The sequence below is a fragment of the Canis aureus genome, chromosome 10, assembly GCF_053574225.1.
Source record: "Canis aureus isolate CA01 chromosome 10, VMU_Caureus_v.1.0, whole genome shotgun sequence".
In the NCBI taxonomy this organism is placed as follows: domain Eukaryota; kingdom Metazoa; phylum Chordata; class Mammalia; order Carnivora; family Canidae; genus Canis; species Canis aureus.
The window spans coordinates 14,448,680-14,470,631 of NC_135620.1; the positions used below are offsets into that span (position 1 = coordinate 14,448,680).

At 43.2% G+C, this 21,952-nt stretch overlaps 1 protein-coding gene across 1 annotated transcript in view; it reads left to right on the forward strand.

The window, feature by feature from the left end:
* The window catches only part of PRDM6 (PR/SET domain 6), a 102,475-nt gene extending 94,124 nt beyond the window's left edge, over positions 1-8,351 (forward strand). The window contains exons 7-8 of the mRNA XM_077911425.1: positions 237-413; positions 7,370-8,351. Of these exons, the coding sequence (XP_077767551.1) occupies positions 237-413; positions 7,370-7,484 (292 nt within the window). The 3' untranslated portion in view covers positions 7,485-8,351. The remainder of the gene's footprint in view (positions 1-236; positions 414-7,369) is intronic.
* Positions 8,352-21,952: the final 13,601 nt, after the last annotated feature.

The window sequence follows — 21,952 nt, forward strand, 5'->3', positions numbered from 1 at the left end:
GGTTAATACCAGAAAGGAATACTCGTCTGGGAACTAATGTGCCTCGGAAGCTCTGTGAATTGTGTTCCCGTGACAACAAGCACGGGGTCCTCGGGTACCCAACAGCCAGAGCCCGAGATGCCGTTTGCAAAACTGAGGAAGTATCACCAGAAAGTTCTGGCCCTTGCCTCGTGATGCTGATTTGCCCTGATGGACACAGGCCAGGAATGACCAGGCAGTCTCTTTATTTGTTTCAGACCTTATCAGTGCGGTCACTGCTCCCAGTCGTTTTCACAACCATCTGAGCTGCGGAACCACGTGGTTACTCACTCCAGTGATCGGCCTTTCAAGTGTGGCTACTGTGGTCGCGCCTTCGCCGGGGCCACCACCCTCAACAACCACATCCGAACCCACACTGGAGAAAAACCCTTCAAGTAAGTAGAGCCTGACCCTGGAACCTCGTTTCCCCTCAGCCTTTTCTGAGAGCTACCAGATGAGCTGGCACAGTGCTGCTCGGTTCAGCCAGGGGGTGGAGAATGCTGCTTGGGAGCTCAGCGTCCAGGCTACAAGAGAACCTACCTGGTTAGTGATGGGCATTTAGGAAGCGAAGTCAAGAAACCTATATACTGATCCTGGCTGAAGCTGTGCAGCCATGGACACAGAACGATCTTTCTGGATCTGTTTTCTCATCAGTGACATCAGCAAGTAGGAGTAAGTCATTTTAAGATTCTTTCTAGTTCCTGAGAATCTGTGCTTCTAGAATTTAAGCTGGGAGCCCCTACCAGGTGCCACCTTTTGGCCACCAGCAAGCCCATGACCATCAGTGAGGTGACCCCCACGTTTAGGACATATAAATAGTCATCCCTTGGGAAACTTGAATGTTGTAGGATTCTGGTGGACTCTTTCCTCCTCTTTCCTACTGTTAAAGTGGTTTAAATCTGTGATAGCAGCCAATTTGTGGCTTTTATGGTGTGACCTTCTGATCTCAGAATTACTATGTTGTGACCCAAAGCAAAATGAAACACACCCACATAGAGGGCACTTCCCAATTCTTGAGGGTCCAGGGAATGTGGAAAAAGATAGGACTGGACTCCAAGGACTTTGACAAAGTAAGGGCACCTGAACGGGAGATTCTTTCTAGATATACAGTCATGAAAACAGTGGACATCTGATTCATGGCCTGTTCCTTCACTCATTCATTTATTCATGTGTGTGTCATCCACTCAGCAGATACTTACTGAGCATCTCCTTTTGTACTGGGTACCCAGCAAGGTGCAAAAGATACAAAGGTGAATGAGACCTTGCTCCCCCAGTCTTTGAAGACCACACAGTTTATAGGGAAGCCCAGTTAATAAACTAGTGTTACAACATAGGATGTAAAGTATAAAAGTGAAGAACAGTAAGACATATACATACAGAGCTGCAAGGTAGCACAGAAATGAAGTCATCTGTTCTGTCTGGGAGACGTGATGTTCAAGATGTGTTTTGAAGGATGACTAGGAGTTTTCCAGACATACAAAGGAAAGAGGCATTTCTGGCAGCCCAAGCCACATGTGGAAAGACTTGGGGAGCATGAACCAGTACATGTGACATGATCGGTTGTCTCAAAGCCACTTCCACTGTCTGTGTAATCGACTCTTTTCTCTTCACCCCTCTGCATATCTCTTCACTCATTTACTATTTGGTGTTCCCTGGTTCAGAAGGAAAATTCAAAGATTTGAATTTTTGATTCTACACGTAGATGTGTAGCCTATTTATTTTCTTTAGGACAAGATCAAGCAAGAAGGGAGGTGACTTCAGGTAGTAGGAGATGAATCCCCTTGCTCAGTCTCAGCCTGTGAGTCTTTGTAGAGTCTTACTACCCATGGTTTTCCTCTTGGACCTAGTGGCATGGTACATTGTTGCCCTGGTGCTCGACCTGAGGCTAGGTTTGTCTCAGGGTAACAGTCCTCGGGCCTGGGTCCTGCCTGCCTCGGTGTTTGCCATCAGAGGGAGGAACTCATAAAAGGTTGTCAACTTCACTTACCACCCCAAGAATTAGTTACCTTTGTTTATTATCCTTAACTAGTTTCATCATGGTTTAATCTATGATGTTAATAGTAAAAGGAGTTTTAATTTTTGTCCACGTACATGGGTGCAGCTTGTTCACTGCACAAAAAGCATCTGGCCAAATGGACAGGAAGAGGTCTAAAATAAAGCCTGTGCTACACCAGCCAAGCTGGACCCTCTAGAGCTGTGATAGCCCAAAGGGGCCACTTTTTTCTAATTTGCCTTAAGGGCCAGTGGTTAGCACAGGTACTGGAGTTGCTATTACAGGTGTTTGCATCCTGCACAGTAGACTTTGTCATCACCCTCAGGCCTGACTCTCAGGGGGTTCACAGATTCTACTTCATCACTGCTCTGGAAGTGGAAGAGGACAGTGGCCCAAGTCCCATGCCTTTGAGCAAAAGAGCTTTTCAAAAGCAAAGATGCAGGAGGATTGACGATCCTTCTGGCCCCCTTACATTAGAGAGGGCAGCCCGACAGACACAGTGCCAGGAATCAGATTGATTTTTATCTTGTTGCTGTGTAAATAGATTTTAGTAATTAATTGAAGAGGTTCCAGGGTCAAAATGGGAAATAGATTTCTATTAATGTTAAGGTGTTACTTATGTGTAACCTCGTTGACTCCACTCAATTTTTTTTCTCTAACATCCTATTTTTGTCATGTTTCCAATAGAGTTGCCGTTTTAACTTACTTTTAATTCATCAGATTAATATCTGAGGGGCTTTAATAATTGCATCTTCTTCCTTTCATAAAATGTGTTTTTGTGACCATCACCTAATTTCATCTAGAAAATGAATTAAGGAAAACCAAGAGTTGGTTAAATTAGAGGCTGCGTACACCCTTTGGTTCGTTCTACTTCTGTTATTTGGATAGCTACATGCTGTATGTAGGGTAGGGTAGGGTTGTTTGTTTTTTTTCCTTTTGGTTTATCAAATATATATTCCCAGGGGAGAACTGAGTGTACACCCATTTTAATAGTGTAAGAGTTAAACATCTTCTAGGACATGGAAAGCTAAATCCTTCAGTGTATGCAATCTGATCGTTCAGGATTGAACTATCCCAAGGGAGTTTTGGGAAGCTTCTCACCATAGCTCACAGATCTCCATCCCACGGACATTTGTAAATATTATGAAGATACCCTTTTACAAGCTCATAAAACAAACATTCAAAAAACTTTTGTTGCAGATTAGTCAATAAAACAGATTTCACCGCAACAGTTAATTTTACTACCCCAACTAATGGGCATTGGCTTAAACAATGTTACAAAGAAAGGAAAAGACCTCATAAAAATGTGGAATGCTAAACTGTATGCCTCAGGCAGCTTCCACAGAGATGCCCCAAATGGTCAGCCCCCAAATTGTCCCATCCACCCAGGGCCCAGCAGGCTTTCACAGAATTCTTAGGGGCCTGCCATGATTGGGGAGGGCCCTTGCCAACATCTAAAATCTTAAGATGGGATGTAGGTGTAGGCAGATCGAGATCACTGCCATCCAGAGAAGGCTGGAGAAGATCTGACATTAAGAGATCAGAGTCTCAGTCCAGGCTTTGCCTCACAATCTGATTGGCTGCGGTCCCACAGGAATACTCCACCCCCATGAGGCAGGTAGATCATGGGCCTGTGGGCAGGCAACTTAGCTGTAAAGTTAGAACTTCCAAAGTAAGCACATAGGAAAAATTCCTACCAAAGGGGCATAAGGAAGGCCTTGGCTTTCAGTTTGTACGGTGAGACTGGAAGTCATGGACAGGAAGGAACAAAAGCAAGACATCATTTCATTTAGTGGCAATTGCCAGCTCTTTACTGAAAAGAGGACAGAAAGAAGGAGGGAAGGAAGGAAGGCAATTAATTGGCATATAAAACTTACTCTTTGTAGCGAGGACTCCTTTCTGCTTCTCTTCCTCAATATAATCTCTGAAGATTTCAAGGGGCTGGGGCTGCTCTGCTCTGATGGGTCCATGTGAACTGCTTGATGCCCAGCTTTGGAGCATGGGAAGACCACCAGGTCTTCCCATAGGAGAGGCTCATCTCTTCATGTTTGTTAGAAGCAGGGGAAAATACTCATCAGTATGTTTTTGCCTTAAGTCAAGACAGATTGGCTCACTATTTAAAAAAAAAAAAACAACAACAACAACAAAGGATATTCCAAAAAGCATCTGATATTTTAACAAGATTTAGGCAACAGAGCAAAGAAAAACAGCACATCAGTAAATATGCCTCGAGCACATCATATGCATAAGCCCTGTGCAACTGGGTTCAATCCAAGAAGTATTTGGTGACAGGCTGCAGACGCACAAAAAAAAAAACCTTCTTGCAGGTTTTCTCTGTATTGGAACTTGACATCATTTTGGCCTCTCAGTTTCAGGAGGTGATTTTTAGGCTCCCTGTACCTATAATTTACCCAGCCATCACATTAAGTAAGGAATGACTTCAAATCTAAAAGGAAACCATATCTAACTAAGCTACCCCTACTCATATAAACTTGGGGGCTCTCTCTATGCCAGAGTATTCGGGTCACTTATACCTCAGCATTCCTGTGACGTACCCTTCAAGGCTGTGACATCCCCAAGATGAGGAAGACCTGTATGCAAGAGCATTTCTTTGCTCCTGCTCCTTCCCCTCATCCTTTTCTTCTTCTTCTTTTTTTAAATAATAAATTTATTTTTTATTGGTGTTCAATTTGCCAACATACAGAATAACACCCAGTGCTCATCCCGTCAAGTGCCCCCCTCAGTGCCCGTCACCCATTCACGGCCACCCCCCGCCCTCCTCCCCTTCCACCACCCCTAGTTCGTTTCCCAGAGTTGGGAGTCTTCATGTTCTGTCTCCCTTTCTGATATTTCCTACCCATTTCTTCTCCCTTCCCTTTTTTTTCTTCTTATTCTGCTTGCCACTGCATGAAGTGCGGGGTTACAGGTTCCCAGTCACTTGACAGGGTTGGAGCTCAGGGGTCATTCAGTGCCAACCCAGAGGAAATCTAGCTCTGACTTGCAAGAACCCAGGTATTTGCCTGGAGTCTTTCTAAGGAGTTTCATTGAGCTATAAAAATAACTCATAAAGGAAATTTTTCCAAAATTAAAGGCAATGAGCATAAAATGGAGGCTCTTCCTTCATTTAAACAGATATTTTTTTCTGTCTAGCTCTCTTCGCCTCGTTGTTTGGTAAGGAAGCAACCCCCATAGATACACATACCTGCACTTGTTTCCATTCTGCCTTGGAGCAGATGGCACTGGCGATGATATTTGGGTGAGGGTCCAGACAGACCAGACTTGGTGGATTTCCTTATTTTGGGAGTGTGAGCCCGTTAGGCACACTGCTTGAGAGAAACAGAGATCTGAAGATCTCTGTCCCGTCAGGATATTTAATGATCACATAGAGACATACACTTTGCCTTATGCGAAGGATGAAACTTCCTACCTACGAATTTTTCATATTCTAATACCCAAGATTTTGAGAAGTGTGGAAATGTGACACGGGTAAAAGGGCTTTCTTCCTAATTGTTCCAACAGTTCTCTTTGAAATTGATTCTAAAGCTTCAGAGTTTTTTTTTATTTTTTTAAAGGAATATAATAATTTGAAAGTTTGTCAGCAGTGAAAGGTAGTATATTTTGACACACCGATCTGGTAACTAATCAGTTTTCTAATAAACAATCAGCCGTTCGCTAACATGTCATCAGCACCTCAGGAGCTCTGGAGAGAGGATGAGCTGCCCGTGGACGTTAATGAATACACCAAAAATCATTAGCTGATCAATACTTCTGAGTTATTTTCATTGAGCTGATAGGTCTGATACATTAAAGCTGACATTATACATTTGTCAAGATCACAGTGCAGTTTTTAACAGTAAAACAGGCCGCTAAAAATATTCCCAGGAAGACAATCAAAGAAACACAACTTCTTCACCCTGACACATTCAGCTGGCACAGGCGCTCTGAAAAATCCAAGCATGGTAGTCAAGTCCCCAGCCTCCCAACATTAAAAAAAAATACACAAGAACCCCCAAAGTGGATGGATGCATTCTGGTCTTTTTAAGGTAATTATCACTGTGGCAAGGCACTTTGTGTGATGTACTTTAAAAAAGTAGAGAGAAGAGAGGACTGTCCACCAGATGATGTGGTGCACAATGGAGCAGTGAGGACTTTGTCTGGAGAGCTCTAGCACAACCCAGTAGCACAGAGACCTGAGACCAAAGGTTGCTTCATTTGAAAGAGAGACAAGTCTGTGCAGCGCTCCTGAGTATCTTTTCCTTCAAAGGATTGAGGAGAAGGCATTGAGGGGATGGCTGTGGTGGCCTCTCTCCCTAGTGCGTGCTTGGCTAGTGCTGCACACAGCCCAGACATGCAGAATCGTGTCATGGAAGTCACCGTCTGTGCCACTTGCTGCTACAGTTTGCCTGTGTGCATAATTGTAGACAACCAGAATCACAGCCACCCCAGAAAAACTAGAAGCCACCATTGGATGTGTGCATGTGTGTACACGAGTTAGTTTTTTTTTGTAGATTGAGTCCCCATCGAGCTAGTAAGTGTGTTGCATGGGAAGTGGGTCGAGCTCACGGTCTCTAGGTTACAATCCTTGTTTTTTTTTTTTTTTTTTAAGTGAAAGACAAAAGATGTTCTTGAAGCAGGATGCCAGTTTTCTCCTCATCAGACACACTGACCCTTAATTATGGCATACAGGTACATTCTTTACTGTACCTTCCAGAAGGGATGAACTTCTAGAGCCAAATATGTGTTAACTGTGAATTTTTCTGTCTGCCACCCCACTCTGCAAACACTCCTTTGGCTCTGCGTTTTGGTCACGCTGTCATACTTTTGCACAAAGGCAGCCTCCCGCACCCACCCACACCGCCCCCCAGTCCCGCAGACTGATGGACTGCTTCCTGAAGATTCCACATTCGGAGGTGGTGGCTCTTAGGCCGCTGTGCTGAGGGGAGGAGAATGCTCAATTCTAAATTAGCAGCAGGTGAAATTCTATTTGTCATCAATTTCTCTTTGGGGTTACGGAGCAGGAAACTGCAGACAAGCTGCTGCTTTGATGGCTCACTCCTAAAAATCTCTTTTTGTTCTTTATCTATTTGAACTGACAGTGATCAGAGCTGCAGCAGGACAGGACTCTCTGGAGAAATCACCTTCCCCCTGCCTATTGACAGATCCCTCTGTTCCGCATCAGACGGGCTTTGTCCCATTCCAGGCATCCAGGCCTTGGAAGGAGCCACCAATTAAACCTCTTGAGCCGGTAAAATCTGAAGCCACTTTGGAGTGTCTGTTCTCATTAGGCAGGATGAGAGGAAGCCCATCACCCTGCAGGCCCTGCTCCCCGGTCTCAATTTTCTCTCTTGCCTCCACCAGGTGCGAGAGGTGTGAGAGGAGCTTCACGCAGGCCACGCAGCTGAGCCGGCACCAGCGGATGCCCAATGAGTGCAAGCCAATAACCGAGAGCCCAGAATCAATTGAAGTGGATTAACTGATTGACTGGTTGGAATTAAACTGCAAGGAAAGTCATGATTAAATGTCATGGACACTTAAGCAAAACCAAAGATTTCCTCTGAGTAACTTTCAATCAGTCCCAGAAAACCAAAAGCAGTAATAAAATAAGTAAGATGTTCAGAGATATTGATCCTGGCGTGGAAGTCAGACCAGGAAAGAGATTATTTATTTATGACTAGGGATGAGACTTGTTTCGGTGGACAGTGAACCCGGGACGGCGCCCCATTTCCCGTCCCACTGCGTATTTGCTTTGTTTCTAAAAAGCTTTTTTAAACTGTTATTTAATACCAAAGGGAGGAATCCTGTGGGTTCTACGGCCCACACTTGTGACTAAGAACTCACAGGGACTTCTTTCTCGTTGCACCTTTTTTTAGTAGCATGATTCAAGGATACCCATTGTACAGACCACCCCCACCTCCACCCCACTCCCTGCCACTTGGGTGCGTGTGGCCTGTCACGGCTGCCCCACCAGGACCACAGGACCAGAAGCCAGAGCCTCCGGCCGGGTCAACATCCCTCGAGGACCCTGAGGGGGTTCTGTTTCTGTGTTTTCCTATGCACTTTCTACGTCACTTCTTCCATCCACCACCCTGGTCTTGATGCAGAAGAGCCTGGAAGAGGCAGGAAACGAGGTTCAGTTTCAAAATTCAAGGAAGAGAAGTGGGGGACCTCACTTTGGCCTCTCAACATCTCAAAAACATTGAAAATGTACAGAGCTTCATAATGCAGTATATTGTTCCAAAGTGGCTAGTTGAGAAGATTTTGTTTTCAGTAACATTTTAGCTTAAAAAAAAAACAAAAACAAAAAATAAAGTTCTTCGGTATGAAGGTGACATAGAAGGTATGAGGCTTCAAGGAATTTTTTCGTTGTGTCCCTGGAGGTGTTGAATATGCGAGCAGAAAGGGTGCCCTGCCCCACTGTCAGTGCCCTGGTTCTGGCCCTTTGCTCTTCTGTCCTCCTGTAGGTGAAGCCCAGGACACCCCTTTTCCTTCCCCTGAGTGTCAGGGGAGCATTTCTGCAGGAATAAGTGACAGTAGCCCAGACCAGGAAACAGTGTGAGAGGAGGAGCCCCGGAGGGGGCTATAATAGAACAGACTGAGCAAGAAATCACTCCCTTGTATCAATTGGACTTACTTTTTCCTGTCCTCTGGCCCTTGACAGGGCTCTTCTTTCATCACCAATCTACTGAAAGAGGAAGGATGGAGTCCCTAATTTCAGTGTTCTTTGATTAAGTGCAAGGAGAGCGGGTGAACGTCAGCTAGCCTGCTAGCAGTTCAACAGCGGTGCCTGGTCATGTCCCATAAAATGATCCGTGACCCAGGAGGAACTGGTGGCTTCTGTGCTCTTGTCCATTAGCTGCCAGCATCATGGCAGGGACCCAGTCTACCTTGTAGATGTCTTGATCACCTGATAGCGTAACACAGTTCCTTTAAAGGAACTCCTAGTCTTTCAGCCCTCCCATGGTCTTCCCTTAACACATAGACAAGACACAGGACTGGCTACTGGAAGCAGGGGTACTTGGTGGTTCACTTGAGTTGGTCCTCATGGCTTTGGCTCTCAGAAAAATTCTTCCTTCCCTTTATAATTTTGCTTTCCTGTCCCTGAGCTCCCAACTGCTACATTTCAGGTGAGGTAAAACAGGGCCTCATTGATTGTGTTTGTAATTCATTTATATATATACTGTTAAAAAAAAAAAAACTGAATCAAGTAAATTTGTAGATCTGATTGGTTTTATTAAAGGATTCATGGGTTGGGCCACATCCTATCTGGCAAGCAGAGAGATGCTCCCCAGAGTTGGATTAAGTAGGAGGTTTTCATAGGAAGGAGGGTAGGGCAAGGAAGGTGTCAGCAAAAGAAAAGGAAGGATTCTTTTAGGCCAGGACATCATCTTTTTTATGGGGGGGCAGGGAACTGGCAGGATTTTTATCATGCAGGGGTTACCTCCCTAGTGCCAGTCAGGAAATTCCAGATTGACTCTTAAAAGGTTATGTTCATGGGACAGTTTGAAACTGTAGTTAAAGTCTTGGTTGCCTCTTGTAGGGGGCAAGTGACTCCATTTTGGGCTTGTTGTTTATCTTTTTTCACAATATGTTTATATTTCAAAATAATCTCTAAGATTGTGAGCTCCAAAGAGGAACTTGAACAGTCCTGACCCCCGAAGTCCACAAAGCCTAGAATGTTCCCTGCCTCCGTTCTTTTTGGGCTCTTGGTCACAGAACTCATAAGCACTCTGTGCTCCTCTGTAACTGCTGCTGATTGAAAATATTCCATGTAGTAGATAGGAATGTCTTCCATTTTATAGTTACTTTTCTTAAATGGTAGAGACATGTGCCAACAATGTGTGCCATTGGGAGGGGTGGAAAGAACATGGAGCCATATGAACTGGAAACCTGTAAGAAAATAGCAGGTTGGCCGTACAGAGGAGCAGGTGGTTTCATTTATTAAGGCTGAACCATTTGCTTGTACATTTTGAACATGATAGTAAGGGACTCACCTGTATGTTCCTAACGCTTTCTTCAGTGAGAAGGATCAGTTCTGCCATTGGCCACATTTCAGTATTAGATGTGAGTGCACTCTCTGTTCCCGGGAGCTCCACATGCAAGAATGAGAGGACTTCACTCCTCCCTTGATGTCTGCCTTGGGAAGTTTCTTTCTTTTTTTTTTTTTTTTTTTAAAGATTTTATTTATTTATTCATGAGAGAGAGAGAAAGAGGCAGAGACACAGGCAGAAGGAGAAGCAGGCTCCATGCAGGGAGCCTGATGTGGGACTTGATCCTGGGACTCCAGGATCATGCCCTGAGCCAAAGGCAGACGCGCAACCACTGAGCCACTCAGGTGTCCCGAGAAGTTTCCATAACAGTGTTCTGTGTCACTCTTCATGGTTTTGCCAGCTGACCCCCAAGTTCTACTTAGTATGGTGGTAGCCTTTCTTTTCTTTTTTTCTTTTCTTTTCCTTTCTTTTTTTTCTTTTCTTGTCTTTTTTCTTTCTTTCTTTCTTTTTTTTTTTTTTTTTGGTGGTAGCCTTTCTAAACCAGAAAGTTCTTCTTGCTTTCTTCTCTGTTTAAGTTCAGCTTCCCCTCTAATTAGTAAGGGAAGCTTTTGGCATGTATTTTCTACCAAACTTGGTCCGAAATATTTTCTCTTTAACAAATAGAAAACTGGGGGCACGCCTTCTGGTCACGTTGCTGAGCCATTACCTATTTCTAGCAGACTGACATAGGCTGGCTGGCTGTCCATAAGACAGGCCTCCACCTGTAAATTGACTTGTAGCCCTGATGCAGGTCCTGACTTCGTGTGGGTCCCAAAGCCTTTTAGTTGAAGTATGTGCTGCGGAAGGGGTTTCTCCTTAAAATCGTCCAACTATTCCTTTACTCTTTTTATTTTAAATTGACAGGTACTCAGCGCAGGCCTCTGCAAATGGCTGGCAAAAAGTGCAGTCATAAAAATTTGCTAGTTTCCCGTAGGAGTAACTTCCTAACTCATTATAGGATAAAGAGAGTAAAAGCTCTGAATCACTGCACTGGGGGAGGCATCAGCTGAGGTGGTATTTGACTCCTGGAGTGTTCTCTCTTTGCCCTCTTCTCTCCATGGGGATCTTTTTCTTTTTCTTTTTCTTTTTTTTCCAGAATAGGATGTACTATCCTCTCACATGCTCATTTGTCTCACTAAGAGTCTAAGCCAAAGGGTAATGCCAGGTGGGGCTGCAAACATCACATTTCTAGAAAAATCTCAGTAACTTGAAGTAAAGCTGAATATTTTCCCCAGGAAATGTGTGTGATTTTTTTTTTTTAAGATAAGCATTTTGTTTTGGTTGTTTTTAATCTTTAAAAGTTGCTTTTTTTTTGTTTTTAATTTTCTTTCTTTTCTTTTTTTATTGGTGTTCAATTTACTAACATACAGAATAACCCCCAGTGCCCGTCACCCATTCACTCCCACACCCGCCCTCCTCCCCTTCTACCACCCCTAGTTCGTTTCCCAGAGTTAGCAGTCTTTACGTTCTGTCTCCCTTTCTGATATTTCCCACACATTTCTTCTCCCTTCCCTTATATTCCCTTTCACTATTATTTATATTCCCCAAATGAATGAGAACATATAATGTTTGTCCTTCTCCGACTGACTTACTTCACGCAGCATAATACCCTCCAGTTCCATCCACGTTGAAGCAAATGGTGGGTATTTGTCATTTCTAATAGCTGAGTAATATTCCATTGTATACATAAACCACATCTTCTTTATCCACTCATCTTTCGTTGGACACCGAGGCTCCTTCCACAGTTTGGCTATCGTGGCCATTGCTGCTATAAACATCGGGGTGCAGGTGTCCCGGCGTTTCATTGCATTTGTATCTTTGGGGTAAATCCCCAACAGTGCAATTGCTGGGTCGTAGGGCAGGTCTATTTTTAACTGTTTGAGGAACCTCCACACAGTGTTCCAGATTGGCTGCACCAGTTCACATTCCCACCAACAGTGTATGAGGGTTCCCTTTTCTCCGCATCCTCTCCAGCATTTGTTGTTTCCTGCCTTGTTAATTTTCCCCATTCTCACTGGTGTGAGGTGGTATCTCATTGTGGTTTTGATTTGTATTTCCCTGATGGCAAGTGATGCAGAGCATTTTCTCAGGTGCATGTTGGCCATGTCTATGTCTTCCTCTGTGAGATTTCTGTTCATGTCTTTTGCCCATTTCATGATTGGATTGTTTGTTTCTTTGGTGTTGAGTTTAATAAGTTCTTTATAGATCTTGGAAACTAGCCCTTTATCTGATATGTCATTTGCAAATATCTTCTCCCATTCTGTAGGTTGTCTTTGAGTTTTGTTGACTGTATCCTTTGCTGTGCAAAAGCTTCTTATCTTGATGAAGTCCCAATAGTTCATTTTTGCTTTTGTTTCTTTTGCCTTCGTGGATGTATCTTGCAAGAAGTTACTATGGCCGAGTTCAAAAAGGGTGTTGCCTGTGTTCTTCTCTAGGATTTTGATGGAATCTTGTCTCACATTTAGATCTTTCATCCATTTTGAGTTTATCTTTGTGTATGGTGAAAGAGAGTGGTCTAGTTTCATTCTTCTGCATGTGGATGTCCAATTTTCCCAGCACCATTTATTGAAGAGACTGTCTTTCTTCCAATGGATAGTCTTTCCTCCTTTATCGAATATTAGTTGCCCATAAAGTTCAGGGTCCACTTCTGGATTCTCTATTCTGTTCCACTGATCTATGTGTCTGTTTTTGTGCCAGTACCACACTGTCTTGATGACCACAGCTTTGTAGTACAACCTGAAATCTGGCATTGTGATGCCCCCAGATATGGTTTTCTTTTTTAAAATTCCCCTGGCTATTCGGGGTCTTTTCTGATTCCACACAAATCTTAAAATAATTTGTTCTAACTCTCTGAAGAAAGTCCATGGTATTTTGATAGGGATTGCATTAAACGTGTAAATTGCCCTGGGTAACATTGACATTTTCACAATATTAATTCTGCCAATCCATGAGCATGGAATATTTTTCCATCTCTTTGTGTCTTCCTCAATTTCTTTCAGAAGTGTTCTATAGTTTTGAGGGTATAGATCCTTTACATCTTTGGTTAGGTTTATTCCTAGGTATCTTATGCTTTTGGGTGCAATTGTAAATGGGATTGACTCCTTAATTTCTCTTTCTTCAGTCTCATTGTTAGTGTATAGAAATGCCACTGACTTCTGGGCATTGATTTTGTATCCTGCCACGCTACCGAATTGCTGTATGAGTTCTAGCAATCTTGGGGTGGAGACTTTTGGGTTTTCTATGTAGAGTATCATGTCATCAGCGAAGAGGGAGAGTTTGACTTCTTCTTTGCCAATGTGAATGCCTTTAATGTCTTTTTGTTGTCTGATTGCTGAGGCTAGGACTTCCAGTACTATGTTGAACAGCAGTGGTGAGAGTGGACATCCCTGTCTTGTTCCTGATCTTAGGGGAAAGGCTCCCAGTGCTTCCCCATTGAGAATGATATTTGCTGTGGGCTTTTCATAGATGGCTTTTAAGATGTCGAGGAATGTTCCCTCTATCCCTACACTCTGAAGAGTTTTGATCAGGAATGGATGCTGTATTTTGTCAAATGCTTTCTCTGCATCCAATGAGAGGATCATATGGTTCTTGGTTTTTCTCTTGCTGATATGATGAATCACATTGATTGTTTTACGGGTGTTGAACCAGCCTTGTGTCCCAGGGATAAATCCTACTTGGTCATGGTGAATAATTTTCTTAATGTATTGTTGGATCCTATTGGCCAGTATCTTGTTGAGAATTTTTGCATCCATGTTCATCAGGGATATTGGTCTGTAATTCTCCTTTTTGGTGGGGTCTTTGTCTGGTTTTGGAATTAAGATGATGCTGGCCTCATAGAACGAATTTGGAAGTACTCCATCTCTTTCTATCTTTCCAAACAGCTTTAGGAGAATAGGTATGGTTTCTTCTTTAAACGTTTGATAAAATTCCCCTGGGAAGCCATCTGGCCCTGGACTCTTGTGTCTTGGGAGGTTTTTGATGACTGCTTCAATTTCCTCCCTGGTTATTGGTCTGTTCAGGTTTTCTATTTCTTCCTGTTCCAGTTTTGGTAGTTTGTGGCTTTCCAGGAATGCGTCCATTTCTTCTAGATTGCCTAATTTATTGGCGTATAGCTGTTCATAATATGGTTTTAAAATCGTTTGTATTTCATTGGTGTTGGTAGTGATCTCTCCTTTCTCATTCATGATTTTATTAATTTGAGTCTTGTCTCTCTTCTTTTTCATAAGGCTGGCTAATGGTTTATCTATCTTATTAATTCTTTCAAAGAACCAACTCCTGGTTCTGTTGATCTGTTCCACAGTTCTTCTGGTCTCGATTTCGTTGAGTTCTGCTCGAATCTTTATTAACTCCCTTCTTCTCTTGGGTGTAGGATCTATTTGCTGTTTTTTCTCTAGCTCCTTTATGTGTAAGGTTAGCTTTTGTATTTGAGTTCTCTCCAGTTTTTGAATGGATGCTTGTATTGCGATGTATTTCCCCCTTAGGACTGCTTTTGCTGCATCCCAAAGATTTTGAACGGTTGTATCTTCATTCTCATTAGTTTCCATGAATCTTTTTAATTCTTCCTTAATTTCCTGGTTGACCCTTTTATCTTTTAGCAGGATGGTCCTTAACCTCCACGTGCTTGAGGTCCTTCCAAACTTCTTGTTGTGATTTAGTTCTAATTTCAAGGCATTATGGTCTGAGAATATGCAGGGGACAATCCCAATCTTTTGGTATCGGTTCAGACCCGATTTGTGACCCAATATGTGGTCTATTCTGGAGAAAGTTCCATGTGCGCTTGAGAAGAATGTGTATTCAGTTGAGTTTGGATGTAAAGTTCTGTAGATATCTGTGAAATCCATCTGGTCCAGTGTATCATTTAAAGCTCTTGTTTCTTTGGAGATGTTGTGCTTAGAAGACCTATCGAGTATAGAAAGAGCTAGATTGAAGTCACCAAGTATAAGTGTATTATCATCTAAGTATTTCTTCACTTTGGTTAATAATTGATTTATATATTTGGCAGCTCCCACATTCGGGGCATATATATTGAGGATTGTTAAGTCCTCTTGTTGAATAGATCCTTTAAGTATGAGATAGGGTCCCTCTTCATCTCTCACTACAGTCCTCGGGGTAAATTTTAGTTTATCTGATATAAGGATGGCTACCCCTGCTTTCTTTTGAGGACCATTCGAATGGTAAATGGTTCTCCAACCTTTTATTTTCAGGCTGTAGGTGTCCTTCTGTCTAAAATGAGTCTCTTGTAGACAGCAAATAGATGGGTCCTGCTTTTTTATCCAGTCTGAAACCCTGCGCCTTTTGATGGGGTCATTAAGCCCGTTCACATTCAGAGTTACTATTGAGAGATATGAGTTTAGTGTCATCATGATATCTATTCAGTCCTTGTTTTTGTGGACTGTTCCACTGAACTTCTTCTTAAAGGGGAATTTTAAGAGTCCCCCTTAAAATTTCTTGCAGAGCTGGTTTCGAGGTCACATATTCTTTTAGTTGCTGCCTGTCTTGGAAGCTCTTTATCTCTCCTTCCATTTTGAATGAGAGCCTTGCTGGATAAAGTATTCTTGGTTGCATGTTCTTCTCATTTAGGACCCTGAATATATCCTGCCAGCCCTTTCTGGCCTGCCAGGTCTCTGTGGAGAGGTCTGCTGTTACCCTAATACTCCTCCCCATAAAAGTCAGGGATTTCTTGTCTCTTGCTGCTTTAAGGATCTTCTCTTTATCTTTGGAATTTGCAAGCTTCACTATTAAATGTCGAGGTGTTGAACGGTTTTTATTGATTTTAGGGGGGGATCTCTCTATTTTCTGGATCTGAATGCCTGTTTCCCTTCCCAGATTAGGAAAGTTTTCAGCCAGAATTTGTTCAAATACATATTCTGGCCCTCTGTCCCTTTCGGCGCCCTCGGGAACCCCAATTAAACGTAGGTTTTTCTTTCTCAGGCTGTCGTTTATTTCCCTTAATCTATCTTCATGGTCTTTTAATTGTTTGTCTCTTTTTTCCTCAGTTTCCCTCTTTGCTATCAACTTGTCTTCTATGTCACTCACTCGTTCTTCCACCTCGTTAACCCTCGTCGTTAGGACTTCTAGTTTGGATTGCATCTCATTCAATTGATTTTTAATTTCTGCCTGATTAGCTCTAAATTCTGCAGTCATGAAGTCTCTTGAGTCCTTTATACTTTTTTCTAGAGCCACCAGTAGCTGTATAATAGTGCTTCTGAATTGGCTTTCTGACATTGAATTGTAATCCAGATTTTGTAACTCTGTGGGAGAGAGGACTGTTTCTGATTCTTTCTTTTGAGGTGAGGTTTTCCTTCTAGTCATTTTGCTCAGTGCAGAGTGGCCAAAAGCAAGTTGTATTCGGAAAAAGAGAAAAAGAGAGGAGAGAAAGAAGGAAAGAAAAGCGAAAGAGAAAAAAAAGGGAAGAAAAAAAACGAAAAAAAAAAAGAAGAAAAAGAGAAAGAAAAAGAAAGGAGAAAAAAAGGGGTGGGGGAAGGAAACAAATCAAAAAGCAAAAAAAAAAAAAAAAAAAGAACCACGGAGGAGTATCTTCTGATTCTGTGTACTTTAAGTCCCTTGGCTTCTCCTGGAAGTTGTCAGTCAGTCTGGCTGGTCTTCTGGGGGAGGGGCCTGCTGTGATGATTTTCAGGTGTTAGCAGTTGGGGGAGCTGCTGTGCCCCTGCCTGGTGCAGGGCTCAGTGGGGGTTGTTCACCCCGTGAGGCCGCAGGAGGAACAGCCCCAGTGGCGGGGCAGCTCTGGAAACCTGGATTCAGCTCCGGCAGGAACTCCGTCTGCAGGGCCTGGAGGCTCCGGGCGGGGCCGCTGATCTGCTCAGCTGGGGCAGGAGCGTCCTCGCTGTCCTGGGCCCTCCCGGCCTCTGCGGGTCCCGGGGGAGGCCGGATCCTGGGCTGTGTCCCGGCGCCCTGTGCTCCGGAGCCTGCGCTGGTGGATTCGCGCTCCCGGGCCGCAGCCCCCTCCGCGGAGCCGCCCCCGAGCCCCCCGAGCTGCTCCGGGTCCCGCCGCGCGCTGCAGCCCTTAGGGAGCTCGGCGCACTCTCCTGGGCGCGCAGTTGCTCTGTTACTGTCCCGGGGAACCCGAGGGCATCCCCGCCCTCCTGGGTCCTGCTCCAACTCCCCGCGAGCCCCTTTCCCCCGGGAAGGTCGGTGCAGCTCCTGCTCCTCCCGGACGGGGCTCTCCTGTCCTGGGGACACTCGCCCCGGCCTCAGCCCGGCTCCTCGCGGGCCCCTCCCCCTTGGAGGCCTTTGTTTCTTTATTTCTTTTTCCCCGTCTTCCTACCTTGATAGATGCGCGAACTCTTCTCACTGTAGCATTCCAGCTGGTCTCTCTTTAAATCTCAGGCCGAATTAATAGATTTTCAGGATAATTTGAAGGTTTTCTAGGTAATTTGGTGGAGACAGGTGATTTGGAGACCCTACTCTTCCGCCATCTTGCTCCTCCCCTGAGTTTTTTTTCTAAAAGTGGCCTTTTAAAAAAAAAGGGGGGGGAGATACACTTTTACAGAGTTACTGTATGGATAATTAAAGTTGTAAAACTAAATCTTGTATAATTTATAAAATTTGATTCCGTTAGTAAATATTTATTGAATGTCCATTCAAGTGTAACTTTTTTGGGGGGGAGAAAGATTTCCAGTGTAACATAACAGAAAAAGATGATGCTACCCCTTTTTTCCTCACAGGGCTTAGAGTTTATTGAATTCTATTTTGGATAAAAACCTCATTCTAGTCCAGATATACAAATATTTATTAACATTTGCCAACTCATCAACTTTTCCATCAATTAACTGGTTCCTGGTTTCATTCATTTACTCAACAAATATTTAGTGAACTCTTCTTTGGGATAAAGACCCCATTTTAGGAATTTGCTGTAAGTGATATTATTTAAGCGACTTTGGTGAGAAAATGTTATTTTCCTCGTATGTGGCTGGCTAGTGGTGTGGGGATTTTCGTCCTTTCCACTGTTATTTTTAGTGAAGTCCTAGAGATTGCTACATCTGAAAATTAGAGAGATGTAAACACAGCTGGGGACCAGAAGGTGTAGTATATTTCAAGACAAATTAACATGTACCACCACATTGTCTTTGGTTGACCCACTGGACTAGTGGTTCTTAGCATCCATACCAAGATACCAGGAGTAGAGTGAGAGTCTTAAGTTTTTATGACTCTGTTCCAGTGACAAAGGCAACAAATAGAGGTAAGGCTGGAGGTGCTCAGGGAAGGAAGCATGCAGACCCTGTGTGGTGGGTGACAAGCCTTGGCATTGTGTCCTCTGTCCCCAGTGTGTGGCCATACTGCTCTCAGAGATGGGGCCCCTAGATTGTACTCAGGTGTTTCAGAGAGCATGTCAGCATGGATATTCACCTCTGGTTTAAGGAGAGCAGTTGTTGGTTAAGTGTGTTCTTGAATCTCACTGTCAAGCTCTTAATGCACCCAAACTGGAGAGTCTTCCCCTTCAGTGGCACCACTTTCCAAGGCCCCAGGTCTCTGGTGTATCGTCGCAAAACTAATTGCTAGTTATTGGCTGTAAGAGTTGTACATGTAAGAAACTAACATTTCATTGCTTCTCATGGTAGAAGTAGCATCATTGCTTGTATTTGTACTGTTTTAAAAAACACACACACACACAAGTATCAGCTGAGTTGTTTAAAATGGAAAACATGGTGCATCTCCCAAAGCAGAGCATTTCTGGAACAGCACAGGGTCAGTGGGTCACTCTGAGGAGGCCTGGCAGCCTTGTGTTTAAAAGCAAATCTGTCATTTTCTGATTAAGCCTATATATGCCCAAAGAAGTCAGGCACACAGCACGCATGTTTTCAGAAAAGTTAGTTTCTATTTTCCTTCCTTGACGTGAATTTAATTTTACTTCCCATAACCTTTACCAATTCCTGACATCAAATCCTGAAAGACCCTAAGAGGTATGCTTCTTTAAGGGATAAACAGCACATTCCAGAAATGTCATTCGTTTGTCAGGAGCTTTTCAAGGCAAAGAGGTTTGGAGACACTTTACGATGTGACATGACGTTTGGGTGCTTATCTACCCAAGGGTTTGAGGTTTCTCCATCACTAATACTTATCTGAACTATGGCAGAATACAACATAGAGTCCCGGGAAGATCCACATTTCAGACCTTCTCAAGATTAAATTCTACAAACCCAACGATGAGCTGTCAGGGACAACTGGCTGGAGAGAGGCAAACTGAGAAGGTTATTGCTTTACCTGTGGAAGCCTTCCCACAGATGGTTAGCCTGTAAATCATGGTTGTGTTTAACATCAAAAATGTTTCCTTCCTTCCTTTTAAGTAATGGAGGTCAGATATTTCATCAGATCAATAGGAAAAATGACAAGAAACATTTGGATGTCAGAAAACAGGGCAAAGACTTAAACCTATTGAATTATCTTCCCTCCAAATTGGGATGCTACCATATTTGCTTAAAAGAATCTGTTGAGGGGTGCCTGGGTGGCTCTGTCGGTTAAGCGTCCAACTCTTGATTTCCACTCAGGTCATGATCTCAGGTCGTGAGATTGAGCCCCGTGTCGGGCTCCACACTCAGTGGGGAGCCTGCTTGAGATTCTCTCTCTCTTCCTCTCCCTCTGCTCCTCCCCCCCTTAAAAAAAAGAATCTGTTGAACAAATTTTAATAGAAAAACAAAGTGAGTTTATTTTCCAGATGTTGGCAGGGATGACACTGTGCAGTCACTGGCAGGCACTGTTCTAACTGCTTGACATGGATTATCTAATTTAATGCTCAGTAACTCTATCACAAAGATACTGTCACTATCCAGTTCTTATATATATCTTAGCAGCTGCTTTACCTTCCCACTCTCCCACCCATCGGCTTCAAAATCACAAAAATGACAACAGTCATTTTTTTTTACAAGGGAAAAACCTTTATTCAAATTGCTTTTTTGAGAACAAGAGTTTTTGTAAAATAAAAAGACACAAGCATCCTGTGTTTATAAAAAGTGTTTCTGGAAACAATGCTGAGATAGTCTTAAAATATATACATTGGAGTTGCTGATTTTATCATCCCCAAATCTCCGCTGCTGGGCAGCAGAATTTCAAATGTCCCATTGCTGGCAGGCTTTGTTTCTGTTTTTCTAAACATGCAACTAAAATTCCACATTAAAAGCAAAAAAGAATCCTCTCAAGCCTGTGCTACACATTGGAGACAAATGGCAACAGGCAGGAAGGCAGATTATGTTGGGCAGTGGCCAAAACAGAGCTAGGCTAGAACACTATTGACAGGCGAAAACACATCCCAAGCAGGGCTAAGTGAAATCTAGTTTTCTTCCTTTGTTCTGAACGAGATGCTAAGTGAGTTACTTTTCAGGTATCAATGGAGTAATTATGTAGTTGTGTCCATTAAGAATATGAACTTATGTGGTTAGTCTGTTGGTGTAGAGCAGTGAGGTAGAAAGATTGGAGTCCTTATGGGTTCGGTTTGTCACAAACAACGTAGTTACAAGTGTAAGGTACTTAAGAAACCAGGTCACGTTCTTAGGCACCATCTAGAGACTCTTTGTGAGGTTTGTTCAAAATGTAAGTTTACAGGGGCGCCGGGTGGCTCAGTGGTTGAGGGTCTGCCTTTGGTTGAGGGTCTGCCTTTGGCTCATGATCCTGGGGTCCTGGGATCGAGTTCCGCATCAGGCTCCCAGCAGGGAGCCTGCTTCTCCCTCTGCCTGTGTCTCTGCCTCTCTCTGTGTGTCTCTCATGAATAAGTAAATAAAATGTTTTTTTAAAAATTACGTTTACAGAATTTCTTCATGAACTACCTTTATTACAAGACAATTCTTGATCATGGTGTTGAAACCACAGGGTATACGCCTTTTTTTCCAAAATTCAGATTCTAACAGGCACATTTGTTTGTCAAACGATGAACACGTTTTCCCCATCAGTCAAATCCAGTGGGTTCCAGTTGGTATTTCCTTTCTTGCAAGATGTCTTTATTGTTGCCTTTCTCCCCCAAAGCCTGGCGTGTCACTCCTCACTGAAAACGGTCTTGATAGAAACTTCAACCAACTGGAGGTAGGTCTCCGTAGCAGAACTCTGTGTTTTGTTTTTCTTTTTCTTTTTTAAAAATCATATCACAGAAGTGATCACCACATGTGAGGGAGAGCAGCCACGTAGATTTGATGTCGGTCTCCTCGCATTGTTGACCCCATTCAAGCACTGTCTCATGCCAAAAAGCAACACTCATAGACTCACTGTCTCTGAACGATCCAGCATGCATACTCAAGTTTTTCCCAACTTGGAGATGATGAAGTAGCAAAACCAGAGGCAAAATTCTTCTCCTGGGACGTTCTAAGTACTCCATGAAAGACACTTCATCTGGTATAAACACCAAGGCCAATGTGGTAACTCTAATATTAAGAGTTTTGGGCTCACATCAGCAAAATTATTTTGGAAACCTGGTGTCCCCAAGTTAATTTATTTTGTTCTGCGCAGGGAAGGCATCCAACTTTGTAGCATGCTGATAGAAGTGTGATATTTAAGGGGCTATCAGGGCACTGTGTAAACTTCCTCGATATGCTAATTTTAAATTTCTTGTGAAAAAATAAATGTATTGGGAATGCTCCCCAATGGAATAGAAATATGTCTCTCTCTCCAACTTCCCACCAAATAAAATGGTTAGGGTTAGCACTTCATTTCGGTTCTTCTTTTTGAGGTTTGGGAAGTTTAAACAAGTCAGTCGATGGAATGAGGAGAAACTCACTGTGGTGTTGAATGCTTGCTGTAAGGGCCAGTGATCTGACAGTTATGACTGATTAACTTGCACTTAGAATGGCAAGCAATTTGTATATTATGCTTTTAAATCTTTTTTTTTTAAGATTTTATTTATGAGAGAGAGAGAGAGAGAGAGAGAGAGAAGCAGACTCCCTGCTGAGCAGGGAGCCCAACGCCGGGCTCG